This window comes from Silene latifolia, unplaced genomic scaffold (assembly GCF_048544455.1).
Source record: "Silene latifolia isolate original U9 population unplaced genomic scaffold, ASM4854445v1 scaffold_132, whole genome shotgun sequence".
Lineage (NCBI taxonomy): Eukaryota > Viridiplantae > Streptophyta > Magnoliopsida > Caryophyllales > Caryophyllaceae > Silene > Silene latifolia.
Genome location: NW_027413132.1, coordinates 204,521 through 220,446, shown reverse-complemented (window position 1 = coordinate 220,446; position 15,926 = coordinate 204,521). Strand labels below are relative to the sequence as shown.

The window sequence follows — 15,926 nt, the reverse complement described above, 5'->3', positions numbered from 1 at the left end:
TCTCGGGGCCACTCGAGGAGTCAGAATCGAAATGCATGGCCATGCTCGAATACGGATTCGTTTTATCAGTTAAGTTACTCTCTAGTCGGGGAAACCACTCTTGATACAGATCGATTGTAAAATACGACATTTGCGGATACGGATCTGCAAATTGTTTTACATTGAGTGGGAGAAATTTTAAATGGATATGAGAATCGGTTATCGCACATACACTTGTACGGACAAGTGGGAGTTTGTTGGAGCCGGTGTCCTCCAGTTAGTGCGAATAACGTTATTGCACGTACACTTGTACGGACAAGTGGGAGTTTGTTGGGGCTGGTGTCCTCCACAGTTAGTGCAATGACATATAAATCTCTAAAAGGATCAAAGGGTATACTTTTGTATTATTATCAGTTGGTCCACGTTTATCAATAACGGTTGGCTTGCTAGATAAATTTGACGTTATTGTCATGCAGATGGCGGTGATCAACTGGTCCTTAAAAGTCACACCTATAGGATACGTTTGAGAGATGTGACGGTATGAAAATACAGTCATATTGATGCCTAATATGACTAAGCGGTTAGTCGGAGTTATTAACTAATAATTAGTCAAACGCGATGTTGAGATAATTATTTAATACGGATTAAATAATATTGGCTAAGGTGAATTAATCGGTTAATTCGTAAATTGAATATAAACGATTATATTTGATTAATGTATATTGAATTAATTAATTATACATTATTGTCATTGTCGGACATGTATTAATATATCGACTGATTCATGTTACTAGTCGATATTTTATTATCCGATAACGAGTGACGATTTATAATTAAAAACCCGTCATATACATTTTAGCAAAACGAGTCGGACCACGAGTTAAATAAGGAGAAAGTGGAAAGCCCACTCCCTCCCTTAAGAAACTCACGGCCGAATGAACAAAAGGAGAGGGCTTCTCTCCTTTTGACCTAATTCATTTTCATTTGCAAAAAAATTAGGTTTTTGGAGCATTTCTCTCTGAAAACCTAGATCTCACATCAGAAAAACTCACAAAAACTCTCTCAATATTGCAAGGCAATTAGAGAGTAATTTCTAGCACAAGGGGCATAGTCTCAGACGGTCTTGGGTGCAACGATTAGGAGGAAATCTATTTTGATTTCTGTTCTTAGGCCGAAATTCACAGGACCCAAGGTTGATTCTTATTCCTTCATCGTTTCTCTTGTATTTTTCGTTTATGACAATTAATCACATGTTAAAATTGCGTTATAGTCCTTATTTTTAAGGGTTTTATACGGATATTTCCCTACATCTCCTTCTTTAAAGACCCTGACCCTAACGTTTTTATTGTAAGTCCTGGCGACTGCTTGTTGATATGATGCCATCCTGATTTTTGCAGCTTCTCTTAATTCTTCTGTCAGGACCAGGTTGTCTTGCATCAGGACTTTGTTTGCTTCAACGTTGTTTAGGCTGCATCTGGATGTTGGTACTCGTACTTCCGCAGGGATGACAGCTTCACAACCATACACCAGGGAGTAAGGTGTTTGGCCTGTTGCAGTTTTTGGAGTTGTCATGTCTGCCCATAGTACTAATGGAAGTTCTTCAGCCCATTTGCCTCGTCTTCTTTTCAACTTCTTTTTTAGGCAGCTTATGACTACCTTGTTACTTGACTCTGCCTGGCCATTAGCTTTTGGATATCCAGGGGTTGATGTTACCAGGTTGATATTCCATTCTTGGCAAAATGCCTGGGTTCTTTTCCCCACGAGTTGAGTCCCGTTGTCACATACTATTTTTGATGGGACTCTGTATCTGCAAATAATGTTTGTCCTGATAAAGGATATTACTTCTTTTTCGGTTACTTGCCTGAAAGAATCAGCCTCAATCCATTTGGAGAAATAATCAGTCATAGCTAGCATGAAGTCTTTTTGTCCTGGAGCTACAGGTAATTTTCCCACAATATCCATGCCCCGCTTTATAAATGGCCAGGGTGCGGAAATTGAATGAAGGAGTTCAGATGGCCGATGTATGATTGGTGCATGAATTTGGAAGGCTTCGCATTTTGAAGAGTATTCCAGGCAGTCAGCCCTCAGTGTAGGCCAGTAGTAGCCTGTCCTGAGAACTTTGCTTGCCAGGCTCTTTCATCCTTTGTGGTTGCCACAATGTCCATCATGTATTTCTTGAAGTACTAGTTTGGCTTCGTCAGGCTCCAAGCATCTTAGGTAGGGTCCAGCATGCGATCTCTTGAACAGGGTGTTATTGATAATAGCATAAGTTGAAGCTCTAATTTTAAAAGCCCTTGCTTCATGTCTTCCCTGAGGCAGTATTCCTGGGAGAAACCAATCATAATAGGGTTTAGTCCAAGAGTTACTTTCCTGATTGAAAGGATTGACCTGTTCAGGTTTGCTGATGGTTGGCTCTAATAAGTGCACAATTGGTATTTTGTCGAAAATAGTGGGGGTGAAATTTGAACCTAGGCTGGACAGGGCATCAGCCTGGGTATTCAGTCTCTTGATATTTGATCTATGTCAAATAAAGCAAATTTAGCTGTAAGGTTTTTTGCATATTCTAAATACGAAATCATTTTTGCATCCTTAGCCGTATAAATTCCCTTTATTTGATTAGCAATTAAGAGTGAGTCAGTTTTTACCTTTAGGTTTTGAACACCGAGGTCTAGACATACCTTTAAGCCTGCTATCAGGGCTTCATATTCCGCTTCATTGTTGGTGGCTTTGAACTCACAGCTTACAGCCTGAGCTATCACGTCTCCCTGTGGTGATTTAAGTACTAGTCCTAGCCCTGTCCTCCTGGCGTTGGATGCCCCATCTATGAATAGGGTCCATTATTGGTCTAGGTTTTTATTTTCTAGCTGATTGACCTCTTTTATCAGGTCTGGTTCCAGGTTAGGGCTAAAATCAGCCACAAAGTCTGCTAGGGCCTGCGACTTGATCGCTGCCCTGGGTTCAAAGGAGATGTCGTATGTGCTAATCTGTACTGACCATTTGGCCATCCTGCCTGAAAGTTCAGGTTTACGCAGGACGGATTTTATGGGCAGGTTGGTCATGACTATAATGGGGTGACTTTCAAAATAGGGTCTCAACTTGGTACATGACATAATTAAAGCTAGAACATATTTTTCAAGTAGTCCATACCTCAATTCAGCATCTAGCAGGCTTTTACTTACATAGTAGACTGGATGTTGTTGCACATCCTGTTCTTTCACTAGGATCACACGATGATATATGTCAAGATGATGAGAGGTATATCTTGACAGAGGTTCTCCCTTTTTCTGGTTTAGCCAGTAAGGGTGGAGATGATAAATAGGATTTTAGATCCTGAAAGGCTGCCTCATGCTCGTCTGTCCACTGGAATTGTTTATTTTTCCTGAGGAGGTTATAGAATGTTTTGCATCTCTCAGAGGATCTTGATATAAAGCGGTCTAGGGCAGCTACCCGGCCTGTCAATTTTTGGATATCCTTGACAGACTTGGGTGACTGTAGTTCTAGGATAGCCTTTATCTGTTCAGGGTTGGCTTCTATGCCTCTCTTTGTGACCATATATCCAAGAAATTTGCCTGCAGAGACTCCAAAGTGGCACTTTGCAGGGTTTAGCTTCATGTTATATTTTTCTAATATCTCAAATGCTATTTCTAGATGCTTCACATGATCTTCTTCATTCTTGGATTTCACCACCATGTCGTCTATGTATACTTCCATAATGTCACCTATCTGGTCTTTAAACATCATGTTGACCAGGCGCCGGTACGTTGCCCCTGCATTCTTCAGGCCGAAAGGCATGGCAGTGTAACAGTATATGCCTCGGTTTGTAATGAATGTAGTACTCTCCTGGTCAGCAGGGTGCATCTTTATTTGATTGAATCCACTGGAAGCATCCATGAATGTCATCATTTCGTGGCCTGCTGTTGCGTCTACCATGGCATCAATATGAGGCAGAGGGAATGGATCTTTAGGGCAGGCTTTGTTCAGGTCAGTGTAGTCTACACAGACTCTCCATTTCCCATTCTTTTTCTGCACAACAACTACGTTAGCCAGCCACTCAGGGTACATTAGTTCCTTGATCAACCCTGTATCCAAGAGTTTTTCTACTTCCTCGTTTATTATGGTGTTTCTTTCAGCTGCAAATTTGCGCCTTTTCTGCTGCACAGGCTTAAAAGATGGATCAATATTGAGTTTATGAGTAATTATATCAGCGTTAATTCCAGTCATATCAAAATGTGACCAAGCAAACCAAGATGATTTATTTTTAAGGAATTTTACCAGTTCGGGCTCGCCTCCGACACTATCTCGGTGCGTCGATCCTATCAAAACATACCCGTCGGGGTACTCGGGTCTAGGATTACCTGATCTGTTTCCATTCTGGGAGGTGCCACATAAGTGCTTCTGACAGGGTTTTGTAATTGCTATGCCAGGGACTTACCTGCCTTGGAAGGCTTCAAGGCTGCTGTGTAGGATTCCTGGGCTGTCTTGTGATCCCCTTTGATTGTGGCTATGCCCCAGTATGTTGGTATCTTGATACACTGGTGATAGGTTGATGGTACGGCCTTGACATTATGAATCCAGGGTCTACCCAGGATAGCATTGTAGGATGACAGGCAGTCAAGGACTCCAAATTTCTCATAAGATGAGACTCCTTCCACGTAGGTTGGGAGGTGGATTTCTCCTATAGTGCTCCTGGTTTCACCACTGAATCCTACCAGGACACTAGATTTCTTGGTGATTTGATCCTCGTTTATCTTCATGGCTTTCAGTACGTCAAGCATGATCAGGTTCACTGAGCTGCCTCCATATACCAGGATCCTTCTTACTGTGGTTGTTCCAATCTGCAAAGAAATTACCAGGCCGTCATGATGGACATCAGGGATGCCCACCAGGTCACAATCATTGAAAGTTATTGTTGGGACAAGATCCGGCTTGCAGGGTGATATAGTCCTTGGTGTCCTGGCTATCTTTTTTGCTGCTGAACTTGTCAGACCGCAAATCTCTGAACCGCCAGATATGAATTTTACTTCATAGAGTGGTGGTGGTGGTGGAGGGAGATTACGATCCTGCTTATGCTCCTGACTTTCCTTATCTTGGTTTGCGTTCCTGCCTTTTGTCTTGATCAGATCTTTCAAGTATCCTGACTTCAGCAAGTAGGCTACTTCCTTCCTTAGGGTGAAACAATCATCCGTGGTGTGTCCAATATCCATGTGAAATTCACACCATTTTGAATTGTCTCTTCTGAAATTTGGATTTTCTGACTTCTTGGGCCATCTAACAGCTGATCCCATGTTGTCAAGTCTCTAGATTAATCCTGCAATATCAACACTGAAGTTATGTTCGGAGATAGATGGATAAACTTTAACCTTACCTTGATATTCATGAGCCAGGTTGACTTCTGACTGATCTGGCCTGGAATATGGAGTAGGTCTATAATTGTTCCCTTTGTTGCTTTTCCTATTGCTCCTTTCATGATCCCTTGGTCTACTGGGTAATCCAAGTTTGTAGCTTTTATCTTCTTCCAGCCTGATGAAAGCAAGAGTCTTGGCCTGAACATCTTCGAAGGTGTATAAGTCACTGTATGGTAGTAACCCCTGTCTGAATGCCTCCACTGTTGTTCCAACGTCACACCTGGGTATAGACACTTTCTCTTTGTTGAATCTTCCAAGGACTGTCCTGAGAGTTTCATCAGGCTTCTGTGTAACTCGGTAAAGGTCACTGGATCGTTTCTCCAACTCCCTGCTACTTGCAAACTGCTGGTTGAAACTATTGATCAGGTTGGCAAAGGAATGGATGCTGCCAGTTGGCAGGTTGATGTACCATTGCAGGGCAGGGCCGGTCAGGGTTGTTCCAAATCCCTTACACATGCAAACTTGTCTGAACTCGCTGGGAATGGATGCAGCCAGCATTTTCTGCTTGTAAAGAGCCATGTGATTTTGTGGATCCGTGGTTCCATCATAGTCTCTCATGGATGGGATTGTAAACTTTTTTGGTAGGTCTACTTTTGCTATTTCGTCTATGAAGGGTGAATCAGCATAGCTGTTAGGGGCAGCTTCTTCCATGCTGGCAGGTACTCCTGGTATCTTATCGAATTTTTCGTTGAGTTTATTGATCTCCTGAACTACTGCCATCATGATGACTGATGCAGATTCATCAGGCTTCTCTTTATCATCGTCTTTTGGTTCATCATCACCATCTACGTTAATGACTTTAGGAATAATTGGGCTCCCGAAACTGGAAAAATCAATGTTCTTAATGATTGATGAAAACGGGGTTCCTGGTTGGAATCTATAGCCTGCCCCTTGGGTTTTTTCCAATTTTTGCTTCAGGGCCGACTCAGATTCTTTCAGTTGCAGGATTTCTGCTTCAGTTTGGGCCACTTTTTCTTTCAGGCTTTCCAATTCAGTGATTTTTTGGAGAGCTGCATTCAATTGTTCTTCAACGGTGGGTTGGGCCATTTTTGTAGGTTTTTGAGTTTTGTAAGATAAGAAAAAAAAGGATTTAGAGAGCTAGATGCCCCACGGTGGGCGCCAATTATTTTGTGTGGATTTAGCGCAGGGCGAAATCAGGTCAGGGTGAAACTGTGTAGGGTCGACTAGCTCTAGTTAGTCTATTGGTCAGGTCGTCAGGGTACGATATTGAGCTGTAAATGAAATAACAACAATAACAAGACAAGCAATTTTGTACGTGGAAAACCCTTGAATGGGAAAAAACCAGGGGCACCAAGCCAGGAGAGGATTTCACTATGTAATTTGGGAGAATAACCGTATGAAAATAACAATGTTTATCTTTCTTTATGTATTGTGTATGTGCTCCTTTTTGCGTATGAATGAGATCCCCTCTGAAATCTTCAAAGTGTTCCTTATATAGTCTTCTTCCCTGAACGGCTGCTTGATCTGGTATTAAAGGCAGAATATTCTCCATAATTACCAGTAATAATTGCTAAATATCTCCCTCTTAATTATCGCATTTACTGCATAATCTTCACATTTAATGCTGCGTATATAATTCCTTTATAACACGCGTATATGGTCTAATATCGTCCTGATATTTTGACCGTTGTCCTCTCCATGGCTTGGCGCCTATCTTCATGTGCCCTGATAGCCTGGCACCCTGACAGCCTGGCAGTCAGGTTCAGGTGAGATACTCATCAGGAAGGTCTACGGATTTCCAGGCCTAACAGAAACCGTATGTGAAGCTGGTTCCTCGATCGAGTCATCGAGGGCTCGATCGAGCAACCGTCCTCGATCGAGTCGCCTCAGGCTCGATCGAGGAACCCCTCTAGCAGATTACTTTCCTGATTTTCCCAAAACAGTTATTTGTATTATAAATTAGAAACTCGTCGGATATTATTAGGTTACGCTTTATTTTACTTTCAGACGGCTGAATACTCTCTCTAGCTTTAATCTTTCCTTGCTACGGTACTAATCTTTCTTCAGTAATTAATCATTCATTGTTTTATGCTAATCGATTATTGTTCTTATTTCATGCTTTTAATTATGTCCTCAATCATTATTATTGTTGTTATTGCTTTAGTTATGAGTAGCTAATTTCCTCATCTAGGATGAAGGGGATCTAGGTTAATTAGAAAGGGGAAATTAATTAATTGCTAGTGAAATCGCATAAGTTGTCGTTTGATTATTGTTCTTCTTCTGGTTAATTAACTTAGGCCTGAGTTGTTAATTAGTGTAGCGAATTAATCCTTTCACCGACCGGGTTAGAATTAATATAGGCTGCGATAATCAAATAGATTGTATCTAATTATAGCGACCGCATGTTAGAATCGATCTATAGGGCATAATAGAGTCGACCGATCTTATGACCTTAGACAGCTTGGTAGATCTAGAAATTGATTAGTAGACCTCATATAATTGACCTAGTGAACCGTAAATCCTAGACTTTTAATATCATTGTTTAAATCTCTTTTTATTGCTCGCATTTAGTTGGTTAGATAACAAAACAAAACAAACCCCTAGAAAACGGATACCTTAGGCAATTTAAATAATTACAGACTTAACTTTTACCGCCTCCCTGTGGATTCGATATCTGTCTTACTGCTAGCTATTCTTGTTAGTCTTGAGATAGTTTTGCTTTGATTTGGTGATACGACTTTAGCCTTATCAGTGGCGACTCCGAACATCTTTCACTCATTTTGAAGACCTTCATCGAGACGAAACCGACCAATCTAAAGCGATACGGTGGAAAAGCATACCTACGTCCCCGAGCGTGGCTTTTCGAACCGTTTTACTTACACGGATTCGGCGTGCGGGTGGCTCATGTCCCCACTATCCCTCTCACGACTTATCCTTCCAACCATCGTACCACAGCTCAAATGCCGCCCAGCTCCTTTCACGTCGGCAGCAGACCACCGCCCAACCACGCGTGACGCTGACTATCGTCGAACCCACCATGCCACACTAATTAACCATTAACTAATTCAGGCATGAATCGTAATTAAAAAGGAATAAAATTTTAAAAGAAGCAAGAGTTAATTAAATCATTAATATGGGATTAAAGAATTAAATATCTGCTCTTCATTCAAATAGTCGTAACTGAAGATTTTTAAGAAGGTTAAAAGAGGGTTAAAGTTTCAACAATAGAGAGAAGATAGTGAGAATTAGGTTTGATGTTTTTAAATCAAGGGTAGACAAATGGAAACTTTGGTGTAAAAAGTATAATAATGAGTAAAAACCTACTACGAAAATATGCTACCTTAAAGATATAGCTAACTAAGATTCATTTTCGTTTTGTAAGGTACTAAATTTATTGTCTTAAATATATTTTGGCCCATTATCTAAGAGTGCACATTGGAGCTAGTTAATTAACTGTTTGGCATAAAGGAGGAGAACATAAACTAGCGTTGATCAAGAGGAAGTCAATAGCGCTCGAGATAAGAATAAAGGAGTTACCATCTGTTATTCAACCGCTTCACGCTAAGGAAGTAATTGCTAGGAAACGGTGAAGGACGCATGTATAAGGAAGCATTCACTAAGAACAAGCGACACACAAAACTCAAACAACTACAACTTAGTCTATCTTTAGATCATAGATTTTAGTCTTAGATTAACACGGTGAAACCAGCCTTCAATGAAGGTAATTAGTCATCTATCCCTTAGTTTGTAATTTAGCATCCAGAAGTACACATCTACATCTGTGACTCAAAACCTTTCAATTTAAGGTAGATCACAAAGTATAGGACTCAATAGAAAAGTAATTACGACCTCCAAAATATTTGAAGATACTGTACTTGTTTCCACTCAACACATTTACTATAGTTGATTTGAAGATAATCAAGTCTTAATCCATAAGTCCATTTTTTAACTATTAAACCCAAATTAACCCCGTCAAAACCCTTAGTTAACACAAAACAGAAAGGTAAAAAGAAAACAAATAAGAAGAGGGGAGAACGTGGGTGCTCGGCGGCAACTTCCAACTTCATTATCATCGTCATTGTCGTCCTTACATCGCCTTAGTTTTGTTAAGGAAATAGTTTTGGGAAAGATTGATTCATTCATTCAATAGGAAAACGTATACATATATACATCAATGTCTTGAGGAATAAGACTAGCGAAAATAAGGAAAGAAATACACGATATTCCTAAATACAATATATGGACCAAAACCGAGTGAGAACAAGATCCCGTAAATCTCGAGTTTCCTAATACCCCCCTCATGTTGGAGCATGGAGACGCAAAATGCCCAACTTGGACAGCAAACCATCAAAAGTTGAATGAGGTAAGGCCTTAGTGAGGAGATCAGCCAATTGATCTTTGGTATGAACGTAGCTAGTCCAAAGAAGACCACGAGTGATTTCATCACGGACAAAATGACAATCAATCTCAATATGCTTAGTACGCTCATGAAAGACTGGATTGCGGGCAAGATGAATAGCAGACTGATTATCACAATAAAACGTAACATGTGATGAGAAAGAAACACCCAACGAAGATAATAACCCACAAAGCCATTTGATCTCGCAAGTAGCATAAGCCCTGGCACGGTATTCCGCTTCAGCATAAGATTTAGATACTGTATTCTGTTTCTTTGTCTTCCACTATATCGGAGAGTCACCAAGAAAGATAAGATAAGCCATCAAAGAATGACGAGTAAGAGGGCATGAACCATAATCAGAGTCACAATAAGCACATAATGTGAAGGAACCAGATGAAGACAAGAAAAGACCTTGACCTGGACTATGCTTCACAAAACGGACCACGTTAAGGGATGCGTCCCAATGTTCAACACGGGGATTGGTCATAAACTGAGCAAGGATATGTACCGAATAGCAAAGTTCCGGCCGAGTGAGAGTCAAATAGACCAGACGGCCAACAACACGACGGTATTTAAGTGGATCACGAAGAAGTTTCCTGGAAACCAGAGAAAGATTATAGCTGGGTTCCATAGGAACAAACACGAGCTTGGCACCCAACAAGCCAACCTCGGATAACATGTCAAGCGCATATTTGCATTGGGAAATAAAAATACCTATCTTATGATGAGCCACCTCGATGCCAAGGAAGTATTTAAGAATGCCAAGGTTCTTCATGTGAAAACAAGCACTCAAATAAGCTTTAAACTTGCGAATGGCACCATCATGACTGCCCGTAATAACAAGATCGTCAACGTAGACAAGAACATGAAGAATAACCCCATCCTTAGTAAAGGAAAATAAAGAATGATCATACGGATTTTGAATATAACCGTAAGAAGACAAGGCCTTAGCCAGCTTGGCGTACCAGCATCGAGGAGCCTGATGCAAACCATACAAAGATTTACGAAGACGACAAACCTTACCAGGAACGGGTGATATGTGAAATTTATATAGTCTTTTTAGCCTCTTATTGCACGCATTTCTATGTCATTTTCATTGTTTTGTATTACTTTGGTTTGTTTTGTATCATTTGTAGGAACGGACCTCAAAGTGGTGAAATCGTGCCATATTCGTTCCTCCTAGCATGCATTTAAGGAGATGGAAGATTTAGAGAGGAAATGTTGTGCCTCGGGAAGCGTGAGGGAGTCCTTATAAGCTCACCAAACGGAGTGCAAGCTGTTTTCAGTGGCTAACTGCTCGATCGAGTGCTTTCTTGGTCGATCGAGTGGTTTTGACGGTTCAAGGTGTTCGATCGAGTCCCTGTTGAGCTCGATCGAAGTGGGCTGAATTAGAAGCTCTCGATCGAAAGCCATTTCTAGTCGATCGAGAGGATATGCTGAAGAATTACTCGATCGAGAGGTTTCAAATGCCTCGATCGAGTACTTTGCTTGTTTACACGGGTTACTAATCCGTGATTATCTTAGTTTGTTTAATAAAAACTCTTCCCCATATAAGGAAGACGTCATTAGGTTAAAAACAGATTCGAGACTATGCTTAATTACGCTACTCCTCTTAATTATTGCTGCTCTTTTCTCTTTGTGATGATTAGCTCATTCTTATTGCCGGATTCGCTTCTCTGTAATCTTTCTCTACTCTTTTTACTCAATCTAATCTTCTTTGCTCTTAATTATTTGTTCTCTAATTTATGTTTAATCATTGTCATTAATTTATGCAATTTCATTCCTTCAATCTTTTCATTATGTCTTTCTCTAGTTTATTCAATGTTGTTATTGTTTATGTCATTAGAAGCATGAGTAGCTAAATTCCCTTATGTTAGGGTTAGGGGAGCCGGGTCATTTACCGTCCCAACCAGATAAGAAACATCATGAGACGGTAAAATTGATTAATTTGAGAAGCGGTCTTTTCTATGAAGGACCTAAAATGTCGACAAAGAATGACAAATCAGACCCGGAAATCAATGTTGCTGAGCGTGAACAGTCGTCCTTGGACGAAAATATGCTGAACCCGAGAAAAGTGCTCGATCGACTCATTTCAAATGGTCGATCGAGAGGAATTGCTAAGGAAAATGCTCGATCGAATGATTCTGATGTTCGATCGAGTACTGTTGATATTGAAGCTTTCGATCGAGTGGATGATAGTCCTTGATCGATTGAAGTTGTTGATGAAAGTGCTCGATCGAAAGGGAATAGTGGTCGCTGATGATCGTGTTGAAACCTTGGCAGAAAGAAATAAAGGTTTGGAAATTCCCATCAGGGTCCCTTTCCAGAGGCGATTGCAGAACAGGAAGGCTGTACAACAGTTCGTAAAATTTGCTGATATTTTGAAGAGCCTACAAATCAACGTTCCATTAGCTGAATTGCTTACCCAGGTACCCTCTTAAATGAAATTTATGAAAGAAATATTAACGCGTAAGAGGTATATTAATGATCATGAAACGGTAGCTTTAACTGAAATAGGCTCTACCTTAGTTCAGAATAAGACACCACCAAATGCATCTGATACGGGTAGCTTTTCTATTCCATGCCATATAGGGACCCACTTGATTGATAATGCGCTATGTGACTTAGGAGATAGCATGAGTGTCTTACCATTGTCTCTCGCTAAGAGACTTGGTTTGACCAAATTTCACTGTACCAATATGATTGTGCAGATGGCCGACCGTACAATATCACGGCTCCTAAGTGTCTTAGAGGACATACCTGTAAAGATCGAGAATTATTTATTCCCGTTGACTTTGTGGTCTTAGACATCCCCGAGGATTCTTACACTCCTATTATATTAGGATGACCATTTTTATTTACTGCTTGCGCAGTAATCGATGTCGGGGGGGAAGACCCTTACTTTTCAGGTAGGTGACGAGGAGCTGATTTTGTATCAGTCAAACGTTCGTAGGGCCCCTATGTAGGTTTAACCTTGCAATGCCCTACCCTCTATAGACCCTGACACAGATTCTCCAGTTGATAATATTGAGTTTTGTGCTGCTATATTAATACCTCCGCCTCATACTGAGAGCACTATGGAGGACCATTCTGTTGTTTCCATTGTTGCAGGTATAGACAGAATGGATATTGGAGATCCCGTCGATAGAGGTACAGTGAAAACCAAGCTCAATGATGGGAATGATACGAAAGACGATGCTAAACAGAATGCCAAAGGGAAGAAGAGAGTGAAGGCGTATGTGGACGCGAACTATTCTTCCTCAACCAGTACAAGTTCAAGCTCATGGCGATCCAAGAGGACGGTCCGCGATGGTGTAGGGAACTCCTCCAGTCAGAAGCCCTCTTTTGGGCTGTTAAAGTGCTTCGGAAGATAAACGGGAAATGTCCCGTTGTAAAAACTTTGTAATTTGAATTTTTGTTAAACTTTGTAATTTAAATATTCTTCTTCACTTTTATCACGTAACAAATGTACCCAAACGGAACGTGACTGATTGTCGACAATGGTGAGAAAATAGCGGGAACCACACGCCCCATTAGCGCTATAACGGCCCCATAAATCACAATGAATTAAATCAAAAATATGAGTAGCTTTATTATCACTTAAATGAAAGGAGTCACGAGATTGTTTAGCACGAAGGCATACATCGCAAGTTTTGCTTTCAAAACAACTACCATTATTACGAGAAATAACAGATAGTGAACCCGTGATTTTTGCAGATGGGTGACCCAAACGGCAATGCCATAATTCCTCTGTGTCACAAGCTTTGGCCGAAAAAATACGAGCTCCTGAGTTGCAAACACCACACAAATAATAAAGTCCCTCCCTTTGCTCACCCGCACCAATCATCAACTTCAAGGCACGGTCCAGTATAACGCACAACTTGTGAGTAAACTGTATAGAGAGAGTCCCGTCAAGAAGAAGACTTGAGATGGAAATTAAATTGCAATGCAAATTAGGAGAAAATAAAGCATTTTTAAGAAACAAATTATGGCCAAGAACTATGTCACCACGTTTGGTGGCCATTAGAAGTTCACTGTTTGGCATCCCTACCAGACTGGATGGGATAGTAACAATATTCGTAAAATTATCAAGACTTCCTGACATATGATGGGACGCCCCGGTATCAATTATCCAAGAGTGTTTAGAGACATTACCATTAAAACGATCAGCAACTTGATGATGCGACTTATGATTGTTCCAAAGGTGAGTTAACTCATCCCATTCTGTCTTGCTAAGATTGTTCAAGTCAAGACGATCTCCATCATTCAGTGAACCACCACCTCCTGATGACGATGCACCGCCAGTAGCAACCAAGGCACGAGCAAGCTGTCTGCGGGAACTCGATGCAGCAGTACCCGAGGACCTGTTGTCGGAATCTGAACCAGGAGGAGGCCAGATGATTTGTTCGCGCGATCGATTTCCCCACCATGGCGAAAAACGACCAGTAACAAGAAAACAATTTTTCGCGATATGACCTGAACATTGACAAGCAGGGCAAACACTACAAGGAGTAGAAGAATCATCATTAGTTGGGGGTTGTTCTCTTCGCCCCCTCCCCCCTGAAGACTGGCCACGATTCCCCTGAAAGGGAGCCACAAACGCGAGAGGTTCTGCCTGTGGTTCGGGTTTTAGGCTGAAAAGAAGGACACATACCTTCTTCTTGAATAAGCATGTTATAAACACGATTTATAGAAGGCAAGAGTTCCATACCAAGAATCTGAGACCGTATCACAGCGAAAGAGGAATCGAGACCCATGAGAAATTCGCGAGCGCGAGCATCATTCCTTTGTTGTAACAGCGTTTCCGTCATCCTACACTTGCACCTAATACACGTACAATAGGGAGTAGGATCACATTCACGCAAGTCATCCTAGATCCGCTTGAGACGACCATAATAAAGCTGTATTGATTCCGTAGAGCCCTGTTTACATGCGTTAATATCAGTAGTTATTTGATAAAGATGAGAGGCATTACCAATGGCGAATCGCTGCTTGAGTTCGTCCCAAAGATTCCTGGCGATATTGTTGAACGAAATAGTAGATTGTAAGTCTTTTTCGATGGTGTTCATAATCCATGTGACCACCATGGGAGCATTGACCGCCCACCAGGTTTAATTTCGTCCGAAAAGCAGCAGGTTGCTTAAGCGTGCCATCGATGAAGCCAACCTTATTCTTAGCGAGAAGCGCTAATTGCATAGATTGTGCCCATTCATCGTAGTTTGGTCATTCAAGAACTACCTGATGGATGCGAAGACCCGGACTATCTGACTGGTAAAGCGCATAAGGAAACGAAGATTGCAAAGCATCGTCATTCTTTTTATTATTATTAGGCGCCATCATAGCCGAAAAAAATTAAAGAGGAAAAATTTAACCTAGCTTGATACCATGTTAAGGAAATAGTTTTGGGAAAGATTGATTCATTCATTCAATAGGAAAATGTATACATATATACATCAATGTCTTGCGGAATAAGACTAGCAAAAATAAGGAAAGAAATACACAATATTCCTAAATACAATATATGGACCAAAACCGAGTGAGAACAAGATCCCGTAAATCTCGAATTTCCTAATAAGTTTCGTCTTTATCGGCTAAATTATTCAACGTAAACATACGCCTCTTTTTAACATAGCAATCAGTTTGAATTCATTTAAAAGTCGAGTTTTCGGCGTTGGGTTGTGGGGGCGTCTAGAGCTCAATGGTGGCTAAGTTAAGGAGGAGATGTTAATGGATTCTAAGGCGTCCACTGTAGAGATTGATAGGCTGGCCGCTGCCAGTCGTACGCATAGGAAGGTCAGACTGCCTCTGTTTTGGTGCGGGTTTCAGCGAAGCTTCGTAGAGTGTGTCACGTAGGAGTTAAGTCATTGTACAATACTGATGTGGTGAGTTGTTTTTATGGCGGGTCGCGTAATTATGATAGTTTCGGGCCAAATCATTACCGTCGTGGTGACGTCGTAGGCTGCCCCTGTTTTGACCGTGTCTGTGGGGGTGTCTGTGCTATGGTGATGGTGCTGGCCGTGAGTGGTTTTTGGGTTGGCAGGAGGTTCGTGCGTGGTTGACCGGAGAGGATGTTATATTGATTATTAAGTTGTGTAGATTCGGAAATTGCAGAGAAACGTTTCTAAAGCTAACATCATCGTTTTGGATTGCTACTATGTGCTAGTAAGGTAAGGGTAATTCAT

At 41.1% G+C, this 15,926-nt stretch overlaps 1 protein-coding gene across 1 annotated transcript; it reads right to left on the bottom strand.

The window, feature by feature from the left end:
• Positions 1–13,162: 13,162 nt before the first annotated feature.
• On the bottom strand, positions 13,163–14,940 carry LOC141637678 (uncharacterized). Its single transcript, XM_074447136.1, has 3 exons — positions 14,720–14,940; positions 14,399–14,568; positions 13,163–14,220 (listed from the first exon to the last, which is right to left on the bottom strand). The coding sequence occupies exons 1-3, from the start codon at positions 14,938–14,940 to the stop codon at positions 13,163–13,165; spliced, it is 1,449 nt and encodes a 482-aa protein (XP_074303237.1).
• Between the last annotated feature and the right edge of the window lie 986 nt (positions 14,941–15,926).

Coding starts and splice junctions, on each gene's coding strand:
- LOC141637678 (XM_074447136.1), bottom strand. CDS start 14,940: ATGCAATTAGCGCTTCTCGCTAAGAATAAGGTTGGCTTCATCGATGGC. Junction 14,569..14,719: donor CAAGCAGCGATTCGCCATTG/GTAATGCCTCTC, acceptor TACGTGTATTAG/GTGCAAGTGTAGGATGACGG. Junction 14,221..14,398: donor CATGCTTATTCAAGAAGAAG/GTATGTGTCCTT, acceptor GTCAATGTTCAG/GTCATATCGCGAAAAATTGT.